A 22,584-nucleotide genomic window follows, 5' to 3' on the forward strand; every position below is an offset into this window, starting at 1 on the left:
TGGCTGGGGCTCGCCGCCCCTGCAAGCCAACACTTTTTGGTTCTCCCAACCACTTGGCGCCTTGGGCGAGCGCCTAGTTCACTTAGTGGTTGCACCGGCCCTGTGTGTCTGATAAATCTGTTCTTTACTAGTGTCAACTAACCTGCCTGAATCTGAAGTTAGCAATTACATGCCAGTAAGCCGAAAACCAACTCTGGAGCCTTAAAAAAAATAAAAGTTGGCATTATATTAGCTATCTGTTGAAAAACTGAGAACCATGAAGGAAATGCTCAGATCGAAGGATATGAAGGGAGTCCAACAATTTACAGGGATAGCCACCTATCTCCAGGTTCAGTGCACACCTATCAGAAGCCTGTTAACTCTTCAGATAATTAAAACACAATGATTCAGCATGGGAATGGTCAGAGACCCCAAAACATGTGTTTGAAAAATGTAAAGAAAATCGTAAGTGAAGCACCAGTTCCAAAACGCTACAGCCTTGAGGAACAGCTAGAGCTACAGTGTGATAGCTCACAAGGAGAAAGAGGAGCAGCACGATAGTGCTGCAGATAGTGCTGCAAAGCCAGCAGCCCATAGCATTTGCTAGTGCAACCCTGATAGACCAGAAAGGAAATATACTCATATAGAAGATTGCAGAGTAGCAGCCGTGTTATTCTGTATTTGCAAAAAGGAGTACTTGTGGCACCTTAGAGACTAACAAATTTATTTGAGCATAAGCTTTCGTGAGCTACAGCTCACTTCATCGGATGCTTCTGCTCAAATAAATCTGTTAGTTTCTAAGGTACCACAAGTACTCCTTTTCATATAGGAGAGGAGCTGCTGGCTTAACAATTCCATCAGTTGACCTCTGGGATCTAGGTGGGCATGCAGTCTAGTCCTAAACCATTAGGATTCATTGTGAAGAAGCCACTGGTGAGTGCATCCATATGACTAGACCACATGTTGCTGAAACTCCAGCTCTATGAGAAGAGAATACAACACTGTCCAGAAAAGTTACCACTGGTGCTAGATACACTGAGCAGGGCATACCTTCCAGAGTACAACACAAATGGCTCTGCAGAACAGGAATTAGAGTCTGTGAACATACTTTTGCATCTCTGACAGGAAGTTCCAGGCAACTCAACAAAGCACCAAACAGGACAGGGTTTACAGGCATTAAAAGGGTTCATACTGCAGATTGCAAGAAGCAAGTGCCACAGGAGGTTACCTCCCATTACCAGATGAGGGATGAGCTGTGAATGCAAGCCAGAATTTTGTTTAAAGGAAACCAAACAGATTTAAATGCTAATATTAACAGATATATACTCCAGGATAAAGAGGCACCTGATGAGCCAGGCTGTGCATCTAATGGCCTGGAGAAAGGTCAGAACAGACCTATCCACTTTTAATGACAGGAAGTGCATGGTTACAGTAGCTTACTACTTGCATTTCTGGGAGGTGGACTATCTGGAGGACACTCAGGCAACAGCAGCGATCAGGAAACTAAAGGCACATTTTTAAAGATACGTCATGTCTGATGTGCTATACTCAGACAATGGGCACCAGGGCACTGCAGCAGAATTCAAACAATTCAGCACCGCATGGGGATCTGAGCCGGACACCTTCCCCGGGGGCCCCACAAAGCAATGGGAAGGCAGAGTCTGCAGGAAGAGACTGATGGCAAAAAACAAAACAGACAGGAAGGAACGTGCTGAACCACCACAACACCCCCCCCTGGGACGAGACACGAGCAGGGAGCCGCCCAGCCCCTGGGACACGCAGGCCTCGGCGGGGGCCAGAGCATTTTACAGGCGCGGTGCGGGTAGCAGAGCGGCACGTGACCCTGTGAGCCCTGGCACATGACGTCTTTGAGCCAATCGTGTCCGTCCCGGCGGCTCCCCTCGCGGGGGAGGTTAACTTGGGGAGTCCCGCTTTTTAACGGTGCCAACGGCCCCCGCGCGCCCCCGCTAGCACTCACCCGCCAGCCTGGCTGCCCGCGAAGCTTCTCCCCTGGGCGGAGCGTCCCTCCGCCCGGCTGGTGCCTAATTCCCTGGGCCGCTTCTGGGTCCGGCTTAGCTCAACTCTCAAGGGCGGGGTCTGGGCGAGCTCTGGCCCCACCCCTAAGGCAGCGGAGGGAGGAGCCAGGCGGCGGCACAGGTAGGGGGCGGAGCCAGGAAAGAGGGCGTTGCCGTGGAAACGCCCCCTACTTCCTCCCTTCTCGAGAGTGCGCGTGGAGCTGCGAGCTGGGCCAGGGCCACGTGACGCCATGGGGGGGGGAGGGGGAGGAGTGAGGCTAGCGCGACCTTGCCCGTGGCTGAGGGCCCCGCGCGCAGGGCTTTGCTGATGCTAACGCGTCGAGTCTCCGCCCCCCGCGGGCAGCCTGTGAGCCCAGGGGTGAGAGCGCGCGGGTTGCGCGCGGCCTCCGAGCGCCCCTCGCGTCTGGCTGCACGTGGCGCTGCCCTGCAGCCGCCCCGCCCCCCAACAGCGGAGCATCTCAGCGGCGCGGCCGGGGACCGGAGCGCGTGTGATGCTGCATCTGCTGCTTTGCGCGCCTTGGCCCCCCACGCAGCCGCCCGCTGCCGGGGGAAGGGGCCCTGAGCCTGGCTGGCTCCTCCTGGCTTAAGCAGCGTCTCCACCTAGCGCTGCCCCACGTGCGAAGAGCGAAACGAGCTCCTAGGCGGAGTAAAGGGGAAGGTTCCTTCGTACAGAAAAACACCTGCAGCGGCCCACTGCCCTCCTATAGGTTCCCAAAGCGAGACAGGAGCAGAAACAGGCCAGCCCGAAGCCCTTCTCTGCAGCTGTGGCCCCAGAGAGTTCCCCCTCCCATCCAGCCCACAGGCATCTGAAGCCACCTCGCCGACCTTTTAGCTCCTAGGCGAGCTGGTCTGTTTGGGAAGTAGCTGCCAAAAACTGCAGAGGAGAGGAAGCGCGCACAGCCCTCCAAGGGCAGGGGCTTTAGTGATGTGATAGCCCCACGCTCAGGAGCTGTACGGTTAGAGGGAAATTTTGATCAAGTCAAAGTTTATTTTGATGAGCTCAGTTCCCCAGGAGCAGTACCTGAGGTAGTTCAAGTAGCAGCAAGGGAGAAAACAGCTGTGCCACTCTTCTTCCCATCCCAGGCAGGCAGCATAGGCCCAGCCTCCCCTGCCAACAGTGCTGTGAAGTAATCTTTTTAACCTTGCCTACCTTTTTCTAGCAACCATATACCTCCCGTGTTTCAGCAGTAGCCTAACACCCCACTAGTATTTCTGCAGAAATGCCCATAGGGCAGCAGCCTAAAAGATCAATATTTCAAATGCAGGTACCCACCGGCAGCAGCAGCTGCTTTTGTAAGGGTTTAGATATAACTGAGCATGCCTATGTGATCTGGTCCCTAAGACAAGATAGGGGATACCTAGTTGTAGAATCCAGCTGGACTTTAGGCATGAATTACATGCCAAGCTGCTGAGTGGTGTGAAGATTTAGGTGGTTGCATGCATGCCTACCGACCAAAATGTAGACACCTCAGGGACTTTAATGGTGGAAATTTAGGTGCCTATAAGTTTAAGCAGCAGCTGAACTTAGGCTTGTGAATGTTAGTGGTACCTAAATCCCCCTTGTGAATTTTAACCACAATGAATTAACAATGGCTGGGAAGAGTACATGTGGATAGTGTTATATAATTATTTTTAAAGTTGGAACTAACATTTGCTGCACTTTCCCCTCCACCCAGGCTGATTGCTCTGTCTTTTTTTTTAGGCCCCATTTAATCTTAGTGAGACTACTCACAATCATAAAAATTAATCAAGTGTAAATGTTTGCAGAATCAGGGCCTTTGATTGTAAGCACACCAGGTCAGGGACCATGTCTTCTGATGTCATATTTTTCTATAGTGCCTAGCACATTTTGCATCCTGCTTCAGATAAACACACCACTTATTTAATTACAAGCAAAAATAAAATCTCAGTAGCATGATAGCAAAAATGCAGATTTATTACTGGGCTTTATTACAAATGTTTGCGTCTTTCTTGGTTGAAACTTTGTAAATTGGAATAACTATTTGCAACTCAGATCATTAACAGTACATCAAGAAAGAAGAGTTCAGATATCAGCATCAAATTCAAAGCCACGGATTTCAAATTTCTTGTGACCAGATTTCTACAAAACCCCATAATTTAATAAGCCATGAATCATTTCTAATATACCATACACTGACATACCAAACACCTATGCCACAACACGGCAATGCATTTTGCTAACAGTACAATCAATCCTCCAGTACATGAGTCATGCAGCTACAGGTATTTGTGTCTTTAAAAGTAGCAGGTGTACAGTACTTAACCTTTATGCTATAGCAAATTTCATTTGTATTCTCACTTTCATTCCTAGTGGATTATGGTCTTTCATATTACAAAAGATTTGTTAGTAGAGGGCACATTTAAGAGATTCATCTAAAGGACTTTGAAAATACAAGTACTGCTCACTCACTGAAAATGAGGATCATGTTTGAATCAGCAGACGTAGCTATGCTTGTTGGAAACCTGGTATGCACAAAGGAATCAACATCTAAATAAAATAGATGTTTTTAATTCAAACATTTTATTCTTTTAGCAATATGCTACAGTTTAGAGCTTGGAATTCCAAAGGACAGGGTTTTAAACTAAAAAAAAAACCCATCAAGAGCTTTACAGATTTACAGTTATCTGCTTGATTACTTTTAAACTAGTGTAAAACTGGACACAATGAAATAAATGACAACTTTACTAAAATACAACATGATCATATATAACCTAGCAATAGATAATACTAGTTCAGAAAATAAACTCTCCTAGTCTGAACTTGCGATTCTTTTGGGTAGCCAAACCTTTGTATGAACAGTAACCCCATCCCCCCCGTAACAAACCTCCACACAAGACAACCCCAAACTTTGATTTCTTTCTTCCTTCACTTGTCTTTTACAATCTCATTCCCTCATCCAGTTACTGTTGCCATCTGACCTCCCCAGGTGTACCTGTTGCTCATATCACATTCAGCCTGAGCTCAACAATACTTGTAGGATTCTTGATGCAAGGGACACACACAATAAGGATGTGTACCCATAAAGATGAAACACCAGGAGTTTCAGGAATCCAGACCTCAGGCTCAGGAGACTAGTTGAAGAGGACAGGAAGAGGAGTTAAGTCTGAAGAAACTTTAACCAGTAGGGGATTTCCTTGCAAGGAAAGAACAACTGCACATGAAGATGGAAAATGACTTCGTATCACAGGTATAGTTGGCTGTGTGGGATGCTTTGATATGATTCAAATTCTTCTGAGATTCTTTCATTGTTATAATGAATTGTAGGAACTATATGTATCTTACGAGCCTGATGTTGTAGCATGGGGAGAATATGTACACAAACCAATTCATTTGGCTAGTCATTTTTTATATTAAATAAAGAGGTTTTCATCCTTAGATCACAACTATTTTTACAGAGGTGCCGAACAAATGTAGTTGGTTCCAATTTTACAGATGCATACAGTATAGCTGGGAGACAGTAAAGCCAACATTTTCAAAAGTTGAGTGCCTCAATTTCACAATGTCCAAACAGACACCTAGGGCTTGATCTTCAGATATACTAAATACAGTTGCAGTTAAAATCAACAGGAACAGCACGTGCTCAGCACATCCCGACAGTCAGGCCGTAAATATGAGAAGTTGAACACTCAAAAATAGAGGCTCTCAAAGTTAGTGGATGCTTTTGAAAGGTTTCCACATGTGAGTAAATCAAAATTACAGTGATTAACAGTAGCAGTAGCGTACAGACCCTATGTCTAATCTTGTGCTTTATCCATTGGAGCATGCTGCCTACCTTTGCTCTTTTTTCGTAATTTTGTTTAAATGAGTGAACAGTGAAGTGACCAAGCACTTGTGACCTCACAATCTATTGCTATGGAAATTAATACAATGTAACAAATATAGATTTATGACTTCACTGCATAATCAAATAGGAAAGGATTGATCAGCTGGGCAAGGAGAAATTAGCAATAGTAATATTCTATATTGATATTATCAATTAGCAATAGTGGAAAGAAAAATTATTAAAAAACAAATGGGTCTAAGCTTATAAAATCTCCTTCCTGTGAAACCCCTCTCTTTACATCTTTTTTCTCTTGCAGGCAATATTTTCTATACTGACTCAGGAGTTAGTTACCAGGTGTGGAAAATTAAACATTTTTAAAAGGTAAATTCATAAATACTTTAATAGGCCTAATACATTGAATGAGTTGCATTACTAAGTTGTTTGAGAGCATGAAGTGGAAGATATTTAGTGTTCTTGAAAGATTTATGGGGTATTTTATATAAACAGAATCTTGTACATTAGTTCTTCAGAAGCCAGTTGAGCTCCGACATACTCTGCTAAAAGTGTACCATTGCTATTAAATTGATATAAGTGATTACCTTTCATTTTTATTGCACTAAATAATTAATTATAAATTAAAACAATGAAGACCAATAAAAAGTTAAGTGATATTAAATAGCCTGAATATAAATCAAGAAGAGATCATGGGGTTGCTACTAGAAGAGTAAATAAACATTTTAAAATACTAAGAGTACAAAATAGGAGGCCCAATCCATCAGAAACTCAGAGTAGGAGGACAAATCAGCATCCCCAGACAAGTGCGTGTAATGGGTTTACTGCATAATGAAATGCAGAGTTTTCATGCCCTAAGTATAATATTGATCTACTGGATTAATCCAAAACAAACAGTACATGCCAATAAGGATGATCATACATGTGAACTACATGACAAGAATAATAATTTAGAACTCAATTACAACAGACATTGTGAATAAACCAATATGGCTTGTTTTTGTGAAGTCATTTCTTTTGTCTGCTAGAAACTAGTTTCCATAGCAAAATCCTTTTTTTTTTGGTCTAGAAGCCTATTTAACACAATGCCTTCTACATTTGATGCATATTAGGCTGAGCTGTAGGACAGAATATAAAAATCTATAAAAACTTGCCACTTGTATTTTAGTTCCAAATGTGGCACTCTTTTCCAAGCAAAACATTTAAAAAGTAGAGTACGGTAGATGTAAAACATTTACATGATATTCAGAAGGGCAAGATCATGCAATATTCTGTACTATGGCAGACATTTGCCTTACATTTTAAACAGTTTCATATTTAGGTGAGTGGTATATTAAGAATATATCAGAACTGCCTGTACAATATTACCACACAAGTTAAGAAAGTTGCAAATGTTGCATGAATCAATTTCTTCCTATGGAAAAAAAAATACAGAATGCAGGAACATGGAGAGGAGGTCAAATCTCTCAATTCTCACATCCAATAGATTGTTTTTCCACTTTCTTTTTAAAAAGATAAATATTTACAGAAGCAGCAACATTATGTTGAGCTATGTAAATACCAGCACACGAACAGCATTTGACTCCCTCCTCTGTGCTGCTAATTAAAAGTTTAAAGTGGGGCTGTCAAGCGATTAAAAAATTAACCACAATTAATCACACTGTTAAATGGTATTTTACTATTATTTAAATATTTTTGGATGTTTTCTACATTTTCAAACACATTGAATTGAATAGAATATATTCGAATTACAACAGAATACAAAGAGTACAGTGCTCACTTTATAGTTATTTTTGATTACAAGTATTTGCACTGTAAAAAACAAAATAGTATTTTTCAATTCACCTAATACAAGTAATCTCTTTATTATGAAAGTTGAACTTACATATGTAGTATTATGTACAAAAATAACTGCATTTAAAAATAAAACCATGTAAAATTTTAAAGTCTACAAGTCCATTCAGTCCTACTTCAGCCAATCGCTCAAACAAACAAGTTTGGTTACAATTTGCAGGAGAAAATGCTGCCCGCTTCTTTTTTACGTCACCTGAAAGTGAGAACAGGCGTTTGTGTGGCACTGTTGTAGCCAGCATCACAAGATATTTACATGCCAGATGCACTAAAGATTCGTATGTCCCTTTATGCTTCAACCACCATTCCAGGGGACATGCATCCATGCTGATGACGGGTTCTGCTTGATAACGGTCCAAAGTAGAGCGGACCTACGCATCTTCGTTTTCATCATCTGAGTCAGATGCCACCAAGAGAAGGTTAATTTTCTTTTTTGATGGTTTGGGTTCTGTAGTTTCCGCATCGGAGTGTTGCTTTTTTAAGACTTCTGAAAACATGTTCCAAACATCGTCCCTCTCAGATTTTGGATGGCACTTCAGATTCTTAAACCTTGGGTCCAGTGCTGTAGCTATTTTTGGAAATCTCACATTGGTACCTTCTTTGCATTTTGTCAAATCTGCTGTGAAAGTATTCTTAAAACAAACATGTGTTGGGTCATCTGAGACTGCTATAACATGAAATATATGGCAGAATGCAGACAGAACAGAACAGGAGACATACAATTCTCCCCCAAGGAGTTCAGTTACAAATTTAATTAAAAGCATTTTTTTTTTAAATGAGCATCAGCAGCATCGAAGCACGTCCTCTGGAATGGTGGCCAAAGCATGAAGGGGTATATGAATGTTTAGCATATCTGGCACATAAATAAATACCTTGCAATGCTGGTTACAAAAGTCCCATGCGAAGGCCTGTTCTCACTTGCAGGTGACATTGTAAATAAGAAGCAGGCAGCAGTATCTCCCGTAAATGTAAACAAACTTGTTTGTCTTAGCAATTGGCTCAAGAAGTAGGACTGAGTGGACTTGTAGGCTCTAAAGTTTTAGATTGTTTTGTTTTTGAGTGCAGTTATGTAACACAAATCTACATTTGTAACAGGTTTCAGAGTAACAGCCGTGTTAGTCTGTATTCGCAAAAAGAAAAGGAGTACTTGTGGCACCTTAGAGACTAACCAATTTATTTGAGCATGAGCTTTCGTGAGCTACAGCTCACTTCATCAGATGCATACCGTGGAAACTGCAGCAGACTTTAAAAGTTGCACTTTCATGACAAAGATTGCAGTACAGTACTTGTATGAGGTGATTTGAAAAATACCATCTCTTTTGTTTATCGTTTTACAGTGCAAATATTTGTAATAAAAATCATATTATAAAGTGAGCACTGTACACTTTGTATTCTGTGTTATAATAGAAATCAACATATTTGGAAATGTACAAAAATATCCAAAAATATTTAATACATTTCAATTGGTATTCTATTGTTTAACAGAACACCACCATTAATCGCAATTTTTTTGAGTTAATCGTATGAGTTAACTCAAAACCCTAGTTTAAAGTGCAGCATACTCCAAAAGTGGTGCTGTACAAATGTCTCAGTCATTTCCATATAATATTTCTGTGTTTATAAATTAAAAAGATGCTTTTTTCCCCTAATTGCCACTTCAGCGAAATCACCCTGAGATCTGAAAGCGAATTTGGATTTCTTATGGTTCATGTGCCAGTAGAAGGGATTCTGCAGGTCATTTTCTTTGTGGCTTTGTGCTTGGTTCATCCCTGATGCAGGAACTCCAAGTTGCAACTTCCTGAACCAGTGGGAGTTGCTATGCCCAAGAAGATAAGAATTAACCCGGGGCATAGGGTTGACTGTGTTTGCCCCACCATCCTGCCACAAGAGTTAAGACCATTTTAATGGCTGCTAGGGGAGTCCTGCCAGCAGAGGCTGACTGGGAAAAGGCTGCATCAGTGCACCTCCTGTACCACGGCCACACTCACTCCTTAGTCAGTGCTGCCCACTTGTACCACTACATTGTTCTGGGAAGACTTTCTGTCCCTGGAGTCCTTCCACCTTGACCGAGTGCACCATCACATAGGGCTGATAACCCTATGCTTGTCAAATTGTGGCCTCATTTACACCTTTGCCAACCCCATTGCTGTCAACGGGTTTGCACAGGCACAAACTTAGTCAGAATTTGGACCTACAATTGTAATGATTAACCATTCTGTTGATGTGCTATATAGACTGGAATCCACTTCACTCTCTGAAGTGAATATCTATGACTCTGCATACGTGTAAGGGATCCCATTTTCAAGTAGGACAGTGCCATTTCTTCAGAGTCACTTTCTCCATTTTAGTATTCTACACTGATACTAAAAGTCAGATGAATGAGTCAACTGCATATGAAAATAAACTTTCTATTTACTTATAGTGTTGTGAAGTAGTGTTGTGAAACTCCACACTACATTAAATTTCACATACCCATGTCAGTGTATTTAATGGGCTTTAAAAACAGTTAAAGATTTCAAAAAACAAAAACAGAAAAGAACATTCTTGAGCTGAAATTTTAGAATCTACAGTTGAGTCAACTGAAAAAAAAAAGATACATTTCCAATGTAAGACCAAATCAAGCATTTGAGTGTGCATTAGTGGTGCTGTAACTATTATTTTTAAAACTCTGTGACTGAATCCCTTAAATGGTTAAAAGTAGCCCTGTAACATTAAAGGTATACAGCATGCGCTGACAGCCTAAAAAGAAACATCAGACATTGCCTTTCTTTTGCAATTGTTCCAGTTTTCTTTTTAAGAGGCTGTAGTTTTCCTTGGTCCCAGGTGCAGCAGGGTCAAGCTTCAGAGAGACTTCATAGTGTTTCTTGGCTAAGTCAAGATTTCCCCAGCGATGGTAAAGCACAGCTGAAACAGCAATGAGTAGTTTTCATTAGCAGTATTGTTGAATAATGTGCAAATTGCCAATCGCTTGGAAAACAACATTAAAGCATTTGTTTCCAATAAAGTGTTTTTTTTGCTGGTTAGTGGCACAGTAGTAGTTTGTTCTTCTGCCAGCTGCAGGAGCAGAGCTTGGGGAAAGAACCAGCCATGGAATGATGGAGGAATGAAATATGTTGTAGCCATAAATTACTGTATTTATATGAGCTCATAAAGATTTACAAGCATAGCTCAAATGAATCAATTTGCAGCCACTGAAGTTCTGCCATCTCTGGACTACTACGTTCAACCTATCTGATCTATCATACCATGTGACAGCTTTTAGTTTTTGATGCCCCATTTCCTTGATGGCTTTCTAGAAATTAGTCAGAACAGAAATCCACCCAGCAGGAACAGTCTCAAAACTTCTTTTTATACACAGTGAACATAAGGGAACAAACAGCACATTTGATAAAAGTTTGCTCTTGAGGAGTTAGAAAGGTTCTTACCCAAATTACCATGATAACTGGCTGCATTTGGATTGGCTTTAATTGCCTTGAGGAACAAAGCTTCAGATTCCTGAATAATTTGGAAGAAGATGTCAACAGTATAGGTTACTCATGTAGTACACAAAATGCAAAGTGCACCCAAGCACCACAAAGACTTCACAAATTGTATTAGAGTTGTAGCCATATTTTTTCTTCTATACAATACATTACCTCCCCACAATGTTATATAGAACACTGTCTGAACCTGTTGCTCTTTGGTGGCTGCAGCCTCCACTAAATATAAACTACACAAGCACCAACATATCACAGGCTTCTACTATTGTAGCAGGCAACTAGCAGTACCCACTATGGTTAAGTTTGCAAAGCAGTGTACGTTTTAATCAAATTTCCCAATATTCCTAATGTTTCAAAATATTCACCTTTTAGGTAGAAGTTTTCCCTGCTTGTTATTGGCCCAAGATAATGTTCTATTTTATACTGTTTTTAAGTTTTCAGCAAAAGCTTTTGCCTTTAAGTTACAGACTAACATGGCTGTTACTCTGAAACCTGTCATTCTTCCCACTGTTCTAAAAATTAACCACTTCTTAATTTTATTAACACACAGTTACAGTAAACACATCTGAAGCTGAGGTCTGAATATAATCCACATTGAGGAACAGTACCTCTACTTTAAAATATAAAAACTACAAATCACTGAAAAAAAAATCACTACATCTGCAAGTGTCCTCTGAATATTCCCACTTGTGGGATGTGCCCGCAGCACTGATGACATCTGGGAACCTTTTAGAAAAGCAAAGGCCTCTCATGGCACCAAATGTTCAGAGCCAAGATTATAAGAATCTGGTCAGTTTCTTAACCACTTCAAGTTTTGTCTTCCCCATGCTAGCTGCCAGTGTAGAGACCTTTGCTCTGTGTCCAGAGAATCCTTGTTAAAAATCATCATGGTTAAAAAAAAAAGTTAAGTTCAGGTATTTTAGAAGGGTAATTTTAGGTAGTTTCTGTGCTGCTGTACATTTTAGATTCTTGGACAGTCTCTAGCTCAGTTCCCAGGCAAAAGACGTAGAGAGAAAAGGCCAGCTGTAAGTGGTACGTTTCGTGTTCCTTGAGTCTGCGGGTGTAGGTAAGTGCGGACAGACAGACATGCTAGCTCCGCTCAAGTTGGAGCATTCAACATAGCAGCGTAGCTGCCGCAGCATGGCCACTAGTTTGGGAAAGCTGCAAGAGTATAATCCCGCCCAACCCCCTGGGTATGTATTTGGCAGCTCGCCCAAGGCACCGCCTGGGCTATCTCAGCCACATTGCTATTTTTTGGTGCTAGCTTGAGCAGAGCTAGCACGTATGTCTAAGTCTACCCACGCTGGGAATTGTACCTTCCAGCTGTTGTGTAGGCATACCCTAATGCACAGTTAAAGTCCAGTGCACCTCAGGAAAGGCCACCACTTCCTAGATGATTGTCTGGTGTAAGAGGCCTTGATAACTGGAGCATTCAACATAGCAGCGTAGCTGCCGCAGCATGGCCACTAGTTTGGGAAAGCTGCAAGAGTATAATCCCGCCCAACCCCCTGGGTATGTATTTGGCAGCTCGCCCAAGGCACCGCCTGGGCTATCTCAGCCACATTGCTATTTTTTGGTGCTAGCTTGAGCAGAGCTAGCACGTATGTCTAAGTCTACCCACGCTGGGAATTGTACCTTCCAGCTGTTGTGTAGGCATACCCTAATGCACAGTTAAAGTCCAGTGCACCTCAGGAAAGGCCACCACTTCCTAGATGATTGTCTGGTGTAAGAGGCCTTGACATCTTAGGCCCAAAAACCAAATACAGGCTGTCCTGTGAGAAAAGTTTTATAAACCACAGCCATGAAGGCCTACTCTATCCTTACATGGGAACAAGCTACTGAACCATGCATCTGAATTCTCTCAAGTGGGGAAAACAGGCCTTTGGTGGCAGGACTGGCATCTCCATCTGTCTCCAAGTTCATTACACATACACACACAGCAAAATCCTCCAAACAAACTTGCCCTAACAGCAGAAGCAGGAAAAAAGTTAAAGATTAATAAAGTCACACTTCCCACAATGTTGGAATCTTGCTGCAATCTTTGCTGCATTATCCAATATGCTGGAAATTCTAAGATTTTAGTTAAAAAGTAGACTTCTACTTTTTCCATTGTGAAGATACAGCCATCAGAGTGCACAGATAAGCTGCTGCCCAGTTAACCCAGTCTTTCAATAAACTGTCATCAGCCACACAGTAGGAGCAACAAACACAGGAACTCACTCCTCCTCTATCCAAGTATTATAGAGTACAGTTATTGTGCATGGTGTTCTCCAGAAAACTTAATAAAACACGTTTGCAGCTGACTCCCATTACCATATGCCTTCTGGCACATACTTATTGAAAAGATTTTATTGCCATTGCTTTGCTCAGCAGTTAGTCGACGAGCATCAGATGATTAAAGGCAGTTTGAAGAATATCCCATTGCATTAAATAAACATTTCAGTACACTGGGCAATATTTCAGTTGGTCTGGACAGCCAAATCTTTAAATTTAATGTTGTCAGGATACTTGCAGCACTGTGTGTAGCAAAGGCTTTGAAAAAAGCATGTTGCATATTCCATCTGCTGCCAGAGTTGCAGCACAAAACGAGTTTGTTTTTACCTCAAATATGGAGACCCACTGAATTAGCCAATGGGGCTAACATCTTGTATTTCTAGAACAAAAACACTGTGGATAAACATATAATATACACACAGTTTCAAAGCATTAGAGAGCTTCCGAGATCTGTAGTTGCTTTGTTCATTTCAAAAAGGAAGGGAAACTAATTTGCTAAAACCAGGTCTCAATTAAGAAGTTCCATCTTCCGTATGCTTAGGAGTTACATTTCTGTAAGTCATCCGTTCTGGAAAAATGCATAGTGAATTTGAAACTACAGGGAACATTGCTGCAGTCATATTGAAAGAAAACCTAGCTTTCAAGCTGGCAAGACATTTCCAAATCAATAGACTGCTTCAAAAGGAATATGGATTGAAAAAACATGCTTAGTGTGCTTCAAGGGCAGAACTGACACCTTCACAATCCTTATGCAGACACATTATTTATGAGAATATCTATCCATTAAGTGCTGGAAGCCATATCATCATTTAATCTTTCTCCCCAACACAAATTTCACTCAACATGTCTAGGCACTTGACACATTCTAATCTTGAATCTTTTCCCTAGAAGAGATCTCGGAGATACATCCCTTTCTCTCTGTCCTTACAGCTAGAACTCTTGTCGAGGCTCTCATCATCTCCCATGTAACCTACTGATCCCTAGCCTTCCTGATGCCTACATTCCTCCCCTCCAGTCCATTCAGAACGTAGCTGCTAAGATCATTTTCCTTCCCTATTGAACAAACCTCATCAGTCCCTTCTTTGAATCTCTCCATTTGCTATCCCCTGCTACACCACATCAAGTTCAAGTTGCCTGTTAGTGCCTTTTAAGGCCCTACATAACTCCACACTTCCTCACTGATCATACTGAGCTTCTCATCACATTCTCTCCCACTACCACTTTCTGGTTCCCTCCACTCCACTAACAATGCTAATCTCAGAGCCCCATTTTCTCCCACAACCATCTCTGTAATTTCTTCCATACTACCCCACTCCAAACAGAATGACTTTCCTGAGCTGGTCATCAAAGCAACTCCCCTCTTTTCTTTTAAGTCCTCTCTGAAAGTGCATTTCTCCTGTGACAACTACAGCAAACTTGATAGCTTAGATACATGGCTCGGTTTCATCATCCTGGAAAAGGGCAAGAAAATGGAGATAAATATCACCTGACACTGTAATCGGTGAAAAAAAAAATATATATTTCTATCCTGAAAGGTCTAGAGGTCATAAATGCTTCTCATTCAAGATATATTCAGGATGTTACTTCAGTGCTATATTATTGCTACAAATCAAAGGATCTTAGTGGAGCAAACATTTTTTATATGAGGAATTCAAAAAGCTTCCAGATTATACATCTCTTCCTGTCACTTACATTGCAGATGAGGAGGATGAATATAGAGGCAGTGAGGACAACTACAGTTATTCACAGTAGGTGGCTTATTCTTGGTAAGTGATTCCACAAAATAAGACTAACTTTTGGCTCATTAACAAGCAAACATAACTCAAACCCTTTGTGACACATATGTAGAGCTGTGTGCCACTGCTGATCCATTTACAAAACACTCCACAGATGCATGAGTTGACTTTGATAGCTTGCTCCTAAACTACCCATTACAGAAAATGAGACCAAATGGAAAAGTTAATTGCATTTTTTCCTTGCTGCCCTTCCATTATGTAGTCTCCTGTTAATGTGCACTTTATTTCTCCTTCATGCTGTAGGAATCGTGGCAAATACTGATGAGAATATGTAATCAAGAGACTGATTCTCATTACATGCGGCAGTCAATTACTTTTCAGAAACAAATGTCTAACACTTACCAGATGAATTGTGTTTACCCCCTTATTTGCAGAAGTTTTCTTTATATCCAAGTACAAGGACTGGTTGGTTCTTTCGGTCCTGTCCTATCTACAGACTTAAATTCATTATCTGGCTCTCTTTCAAAGTACACACCACAGTGATTGGATGCCCCCAAGTATTTACAGATTTATTCTCATGACACAATGGGTGTTAAGGAATTATCTTTATTTTACATTTGGGAAACTGAGGCACAGAGAGATTAAGTATCTTGCCCAATGTCTCACAGGAGTTCTGTGGCAGTGTGACACTGAACCCTGAACTGCTGAGTCACAGTCCAGTGCCTTCCTCCCACAGATTTCACTTTTAAATGCAAACATTCAGATCACTTCCCCCTTTACATACCTTATATTTCTGTGATTTTCCCAGTACGTTTGCCAAAGAAAACATAAGAGAATGATCATTAGGTATCAGTTCCAGGGCCTCTCTTCCAACTGCTTCGGCTTGTGCTAAATTCCCTGGGAGCCCATAGCGTGACGAAGGAGAGAAGGGAAAGAAAAGATAACTTTTAACATAGCTAATATTTTAGCTACTTCCACACTGTGAGCATATGTATACTGTATTATAAATAAGGCGATGATTCTGTCACAGAGGCCACGGATTCCGTGACTTTCTGGGACCTCCGGGACTTCTTCTGGGGCAGGACTGGAGCAGCTGCCATTCCCAGGGCCGCCGGAACAGCAGTCCCCGGCCACCAGAGCAGCAGCTGGGGTGGGATGGGGTTGGGTTGGGTCAGCCCTCTCCCCCTGGGGCAGGAGCAGTGGTAGTCAGCCCCTGCCACAGGACTAGCAATGGGGCTGGAACAGCTGCAAGCCCCGGCAGCGCTGTTGTGCCTCCTCCCCAACCAGGCTATTTTTAGTAAAAGTCAAGAACTGGTTGCGGGAATTTTTATTGCCTGACTGGATTCAGCACGCAAGCCACAGCCTGTGTGTTGCACTCTAACTGCCCCACGTGGAGCCTGCCAGACTATGTTAATGCGCACTAGCTACCTAGAGCACACTAGCATACAGAGCAGTTAGAGCGCAACACACAGCCTGTGGCTTGGGTGGTGAATCCAGGACCCCAAATTCCACTGACACTTGCAGTGATTTGCTTCCTATCAGACCCTCACTGCACAGGCTGTGGGAGAGGAAGAGGAGGAGCAGGAGAGGAGGGAGAAAAGAAAGAGTATCATCCTCTTGGGAAGGAGGTCCACACCTGGAATTGACCAAGGTAATTATGGGCCCTAGGTGACCTAGGAGGGCAGCTTTCCTAGTGCCAATTCTCCTTTTCTCCCTGTTTGGGGGTAGAAGTCGGGGACACAGTGGTGGGGGGCAGGCCCCCACCTTGGCCACAGACAGGAAGGGGCGGGAAAGAGATCCCTGTTTTTCTAGGGAGTGAGGAGAGAGAGGTCCTGGTTTCTTTGGGGTGAGGGGAGCAGGGGAGAGAGATGTCCAGGCATCCTCCATTTTTTTTTTCATAAACATCCCTAAAAGTCTCTGAGCCAGGTTGGTATTTTTGCTAGCTTCAAGGTTTATAAGAGCTGTTATGTAAGTAAGCATCAAAACCATTAATATACTGTACCTGTATTATCAAGCAATATAATCATGTTGTTCCAAGCCAAACTATGCTCTGGTTTCAGAACTGTAGCATTTCTCCATGCGTTCAATGCATCTATGTGGCGATTCAAATCTGCATACTGAAAGTAAGGCAATCCACAGTAATTACATCCTGCTTTACTTTTGTCATAAAGTTCATGCTAAAGATGGTACAGAGATACTCATGTGTCTTGTTCATTGTTCCCCAAGGTCTTTTCTGAAACATGTATGTAGTATCAGAATGCTATCCCATTCAGCAGACAAGGGTGCATTGAAGAGCGGTGGTATTTTTAAATCTTTAGAGATAATCCCTTTTTATGAAAAATTCATATTTTCCTTTTGCTTTTCTGGTATGACTTGTTTATGGTTTTTAGATATACATGTGCCTAGAGGAAAAGGATGGGCATACACATTTTTTTTTAAATCTAAATAAAATATTGAGACCAATCTGCATTGAACTTTTTTTTCTTTTTGGTATAGCTCTGTTACACAACAGGTTGTTGAAATATACTAATTTTTTTTAGAATTGAAGCCAAGATTTTGAAAAGTGACTAGTAATTATCTCCTGGAGAAAAAGGCAGCTTTGTGAAGCATAGAAGCTAGATTTTTCCCCAATATATTTGTATTTGTATGTTTTTATATGAAAAAGTAATGAAACTCAGGAAGCATGCCTCTTTTGTAGATGAGGGAGAGGTAGCTTGGGGATTGACAAGAGATGGTGTTATAAAACATGAGATCACCCACAATCTACACTCAAGCAAATCTGAGTTATTGTCAGTGTTGAGCAATAGCTGGATTTTCAGTGTAAATTCTGCTTTATCACAATTTAAATAACTTTTTAATCATATGCCACAATTTCATTAAACAAAAAAAATAAACACTTACCAACCGTCCTAAATTGTAGTAACAATCTGGGTATTTTTTCCTGTGTTTAAGTGCAGTCCAGTAGCTTTGCTCTGCCTCTTCAAACCTTCTTAAACTATTCTGTACTATTCCTAGATTCATCCATGCAGCAGCAAAATCAGGCCTAGGCAATAATTTTAAAATACATTTTAGCATATGGAATATAAGATCCCATTGTACTGTTTGTTGTGAGTTGATGCAACAATGCTTGCCATTCTTTTAACATACTGTATTTGTACAGCTAAGGAGAGCAGCCCCTCTGCTTCCTGGAGCTCATTTCTTTCTTTCAAGATATTTCCAAGGTTGTTCATGGCGTGTACATATTTGGGGTTCAACCTAGAATATAAGAGAAATGTGTTACTCGTAGGGAAACAAGGTACTGTAGTCATTCCCTTTCCTTTCAGCTGGATGATTAGTTATGTGACACTGCAACATTTTGCAGCTGAAATCCCAAAGTCAACATTTTCTCAGTCTTACTATGCCTGAGAAATTAAATAACTGTTAGGATAGCTTAGTGAAATAATAAATTGAAAATACCTTACAGCTTCCCTGTAGTATTTGATTGCAGCTGTTTGGTTGCCTTTATCAGCCAAGTTTTTGCCAACATTGTAGTGCACCTGAAAAGACAGATAAAATTTATCCAAATGTTCCAGACAGTCAGATATCGTGGGACCAAGTTGCTACAGTTTCTGGCTGCAAAATCAGAATTCATTGCTTTCAGTGCTGAACCTTTCAATGGCTACTTTTCTTTTTTTCACGCTTTTAAGACTTCTTTCCCCCATGCTATCAGTCAGGGATGGGAAAGGTTCCAGTTGGTTCCTGAGATATGGACTATCATGAAGAGGGCACAAAAAAGTCTGACGAAGAAATGGACAAGTAGGGATACTTATACCAGCTACGATTAGCAAGTCTCTTTGCTTCCTGATATTGCAATGAAGTCACATCACTTTATGAGATTATCCCTTTTAGGATGGGGGAAATAAGAGGTACATTAATGGGAAGCTATTTTCCAGCCTGATTAACAGCTAGATTGCACCATGTAGGCATAGCCCATTTCAAAGGGCAGCAAGAGCACCAACAGGCTCCCAGGCACACACAGACATTGATGAAGTACAGCTTACTTCTTCCATGTTGCCAGCCAGTCAGCTTGCTGGCCATTGTACAAGAGACCCATGGACCAGCTTTCTGGCCACCCTTGTGTCTTCCAACGGGAGTAAGAACAGAGTAATACCTTCCTGCCACTGAGCCCCAGAGTTGCAATTCTGCTTGGTTTGGTGCTCAAGGGGAGCTCCTGATACTGTCCCCTACCCACTGTGCACCTGGGTGACGGCCAGAAAAAAAAAAATCGAACCTTTAATAATTCGACAGACTATAATATTTTAAATTCTGCCTTCAGAAACAACTGCCTTCAATGGGAATATGCACGCATGCTCCAGAAGAGCACTTTTGTTTCCTGTTTAAACATTTATGAGCTGATGTAGCATTTCATTGTCAAATCAGTACTAAAAGCAAGATGTTAACTGGAAATGACCTATTATATTATGCCCAAACACTCCTTTACCAGTCTTAACAGGTAATTATCTTATATTAATAGCTCTAAGAGAAAAATTCCTTACAGCTGTGTAACAGCACACTGCTCTCTAAGAGCTGGGTGATTGGAAAGGTGTAATCTAAAAATACACTGTAGTATTTTAGAGATACTGAGGGTCTACTGCACAGCTGATATAAGCCAGCACGGCACCATTGAAGCTAATGGAGCTACCCCAATTTATACTAGCCAAAGATCTGACCCTGTATAGTTATCTTTGCATAATATACCAGTGGGATTAGGAAATCAATACAAACAAGTATCAAGCAGGCAATATAACTGAATACTGTTGTACAGTAGATTGATACTGAAGAATCCCATGCACCGCTACAGACTAGGGACCGAATGGCTAGGCAGCAGTTCTGCAGAAAAGGACCTAGGGGTTACAGTGGACGAGAAGCTGGATATGAGTCAACAGTGTGCCCTTGTTGCCAAGAATGCCAGTGGCATTTTGGGATGTATAAGTAGGAGAATTGACAGCAGATCGGGGGACGTGATCATTCCCCTCTATTGGACATTGGTGAGGCCTCATCTGGAGTACTGTGTCCAGTTTTGGGCCCCACACTACAAGAAGGATGTGGAAAAATTGGAAAACGTCCAGCAGAGAGCAACAAAAATGATTAGGGGACTGGAACACATGAGTTATGAGGAGAGGCTGAGGGAACTGGGATTGTTTAGTCTGCGAAAGAGAAGAATGAGGGGGGATTTGATAGCTGCTTTCAACTAGCTGAAAGGGGGTTCCAAAGAGGATGGATCTAGACTGTTCTCAGTGGTAGCTGATGACAGAACGAGGAGTAGTGGTCTCAAGTTGCAGTGGGGGAGGTTTAGGTTGGATATTAGGAAAAACTTTTTCACTAGGAGGGTGGTGAAGCAGTGGAATGCGTTACCTAGGGAGGTGGTGGAATCTCCTTCCTTAGAAGTTTTTAAGGTCAGGCTTGACAAAGCCCTGGCTGGGGTGATTTAGTTGGGGATTGGTCCTGTTTTGAGCAGGGGGTTAGACTAGATGACCTCCTGAGGTCCCTTCCAACCTTGATATTCTATGATTCTATGATACACAGTGCTTGAAACACAGTGCTTGAGAGAGAAACAATGTTATTCCCCTACCCAAAAGCAATGTTTTTGTCCAACCGATTCCTCTGTTTTTTCAGCAAAGGGCAGTAAAAGTGGCAATATGACATTTTATTTTAAAAAAAACAAAAAACCTCACACATCCTTCAGTTGGAACACGGGTTATATGGTATACTAAATTTTATTCCTTCTCCAACAAAGTAATGTCTGCTCAGGAGTACAACCATCTTTCCTTTCAGTCGTGAAAGAAAATCAATGATCAAATCTGATATTAAAAGGGGACACTTTATTTATATTCTAAATAAACATAAAAACAGCCATACTGGGTCAGACCAAAGGTCCACCTAGCCCAGTATCCTGTCTTCGAACAGTGGCCAATGCCAGGTGCTCCAGAGGGAATGAACAGAACAGATAATCATCAAGTGATCCATCCCCTATTGCCCATTCCCAGTTTCTGGAAAACAGAGGCTAGGGACACCATCCCTGCCCATCCTGGCTAATAGCCATTGATGGACCTATCCTCCATGAATTTATCTAGTTCTTTTTTGAACCCTGTTATAGTCTTGGCCTTCACAACATCCTCCGGCAAAGAGTTCCACAGGTTCACTGTGTATTGTGCATTGTGTGAAAAATGTGTTTGTTCTAAACCTGCTGCCTATTAATTTCATTTGGTGACCCCTAGTTCTTGTGTTATGAGTAAATAACACTTCCTTATTTACTTTCTCTACACCAGTCATGATTTTATAGACCGCTATCATCTCCCCCATTAGTCATCTTTTTTCGAAGCTGAAAAGTCCCAGTCTTATTAATCTCTCCTAATATGGCAGCCGTTCATACCTCTAATCATTTTTGGTGCCCTTTTCTGAACCTTTTCCAATTCCAATATATCTTTTTTGAGATGGGGCGACCACACGTGCATGCAGTATTCAAGATGTGGGCGTACCATGGATTTCTATAAAGGCAATAGAAAATATTATATCTTATTATGTATTCCTTTCTTAATGATTCCCAACATTCTGTTCACATTTTTGACTGCCGCTGCACATTGAGTGGCTGTTTTCAGAGAACTATCCACAATGATTCCAACATCTCTTTCTTGAGTGGTAACAGCTAATTTAGACCCCATCATTTTATACATATAGTTGGGATTATGTTTTCCAGTGTGCATTACTTCGCATTTATCAACACTGAATTTCATCTGCCATTTTGCTGCCCAGTCACCCAGTTTTGAGATCCTTTTGTAGCTCTTCGCAGTCTGCCTGGGACTTAACTATCTTGAGTAGTTTTGCCAAATTTTGTCACCTCACTATTTACCCCTTTTTCCAAATCATTTATGAATATGTTGAATAGGACTGGTCCCAGTACAGACCCCTGGGGGACACCACTATTTACCTCACTCCATTCTGAAAACTGACCATTTATTCCTACCCTTTGTTTCCTATCTTTTTACCAGTTGCCAATCCATGGATTCCCTCTTATCCCATTACTGCTTACTTTGCTTAAGAGCCTTTGGTGAGGGACCTTGTCAAAGGCTTTCTGAAAATCTAAGTACATTATATCCCCTGGATCCCCTTTGAGGGGGTCAACAAGCATGTAGACAAAGAATTGTAGTATATTGGTGAGGCATGTTTTCCCTTTACCAAAACCATGTTGACTCTTCCTCAACAAATTATGTTCATTTGTGTGTCTGACAATTTTGTTCTTTACTGTAGTTTCATAAAGTCTGTGATGCTTTCCCCTTCTGTGAGGTTGTTTTCAAAGACCCTGTAAACAAATATGAATATAAAGGAGACAATTGAAGTCAGAGTACAAGATTTTAGGGTCACAAAGATGAATTCCCAGTGTCATGCTGTGTCC

At 41.6% G+C, this 22,584-nt stretch overlaps 2 protein-coding genes across 2 annotated transcripts in view; both read right to left on the bottom strand.

Annotated features, from left to right (window-relative positions):
- The window catches only part of GGACT (gamma-glutamylamine cyclotransferase), a 39,221-nt gene extending 37,133 nt beyond the window's left edge, over positions 1-2,088 (bottom strand). Inside the window, exon 1 of the mRNA XM_077813068.1 lies at positions 1,958-2,088. The gene's annotated coding sequence lies outside the window, so the exon portion shown is untranslated. The remainder of the gene's footprint in view (positions 1-1,957) is intronic.
- Positions 2,089-10,054: 7,966 nt separating this feature from the next.
- TMTC4 (transmembrane O-mannosyltransferase targeting cadherins 4) overlaps positions 10,055-22,584 on the bottom strand; it is a 57,486-nt gene continuing 44,956 nt past the window's right edge. The window contains exons 12-18 of the mRNA XM_077807051.1: positions 18,609-18,688; positions 18,300-18,407; positions 18,054-18,195; positions 17,155-17,269; positions 15,937-16,049; positions 11,089-11,158; positions 10,055-10,567 (exon numbers count right to left, since the gene is read on the bottom strand). Of these exons, the coding sequence (XP_077663177.1) occupies positions 10,416-10,567; positions 11,089-11,158; positions 15,937-16,049; positions 17,155-17,269; positions 18,054-18,195; positions 18,300-18,407; positions 18,609-18,688 (780 nt within the window). The 3' untranslated portion in view covers positions 10,055-10,415. The remainder of the gene's footprint in view (positions 10,568-11,088; positions 11,159-15,936; positions 16,050-17,154; positions 17,270-18,053; positions 18,196-18,299; positions 18,408-18,608; positions 18,689-22,584) is intronic.

Source organism: Eretmochelys imbricata, chromosome 1, assembly GCF_965152235.1.
Source record: "Eretmochelys imbricata isolate rEreImb1 chromosome 1, rEreImb1.hap1, whole genome shotgun sequence".
NCBI lineage: Eukaryota > Metazoa > Chordata > Testudines > Cheloniidae > Eretmochelys > Eretmochelys imbricata.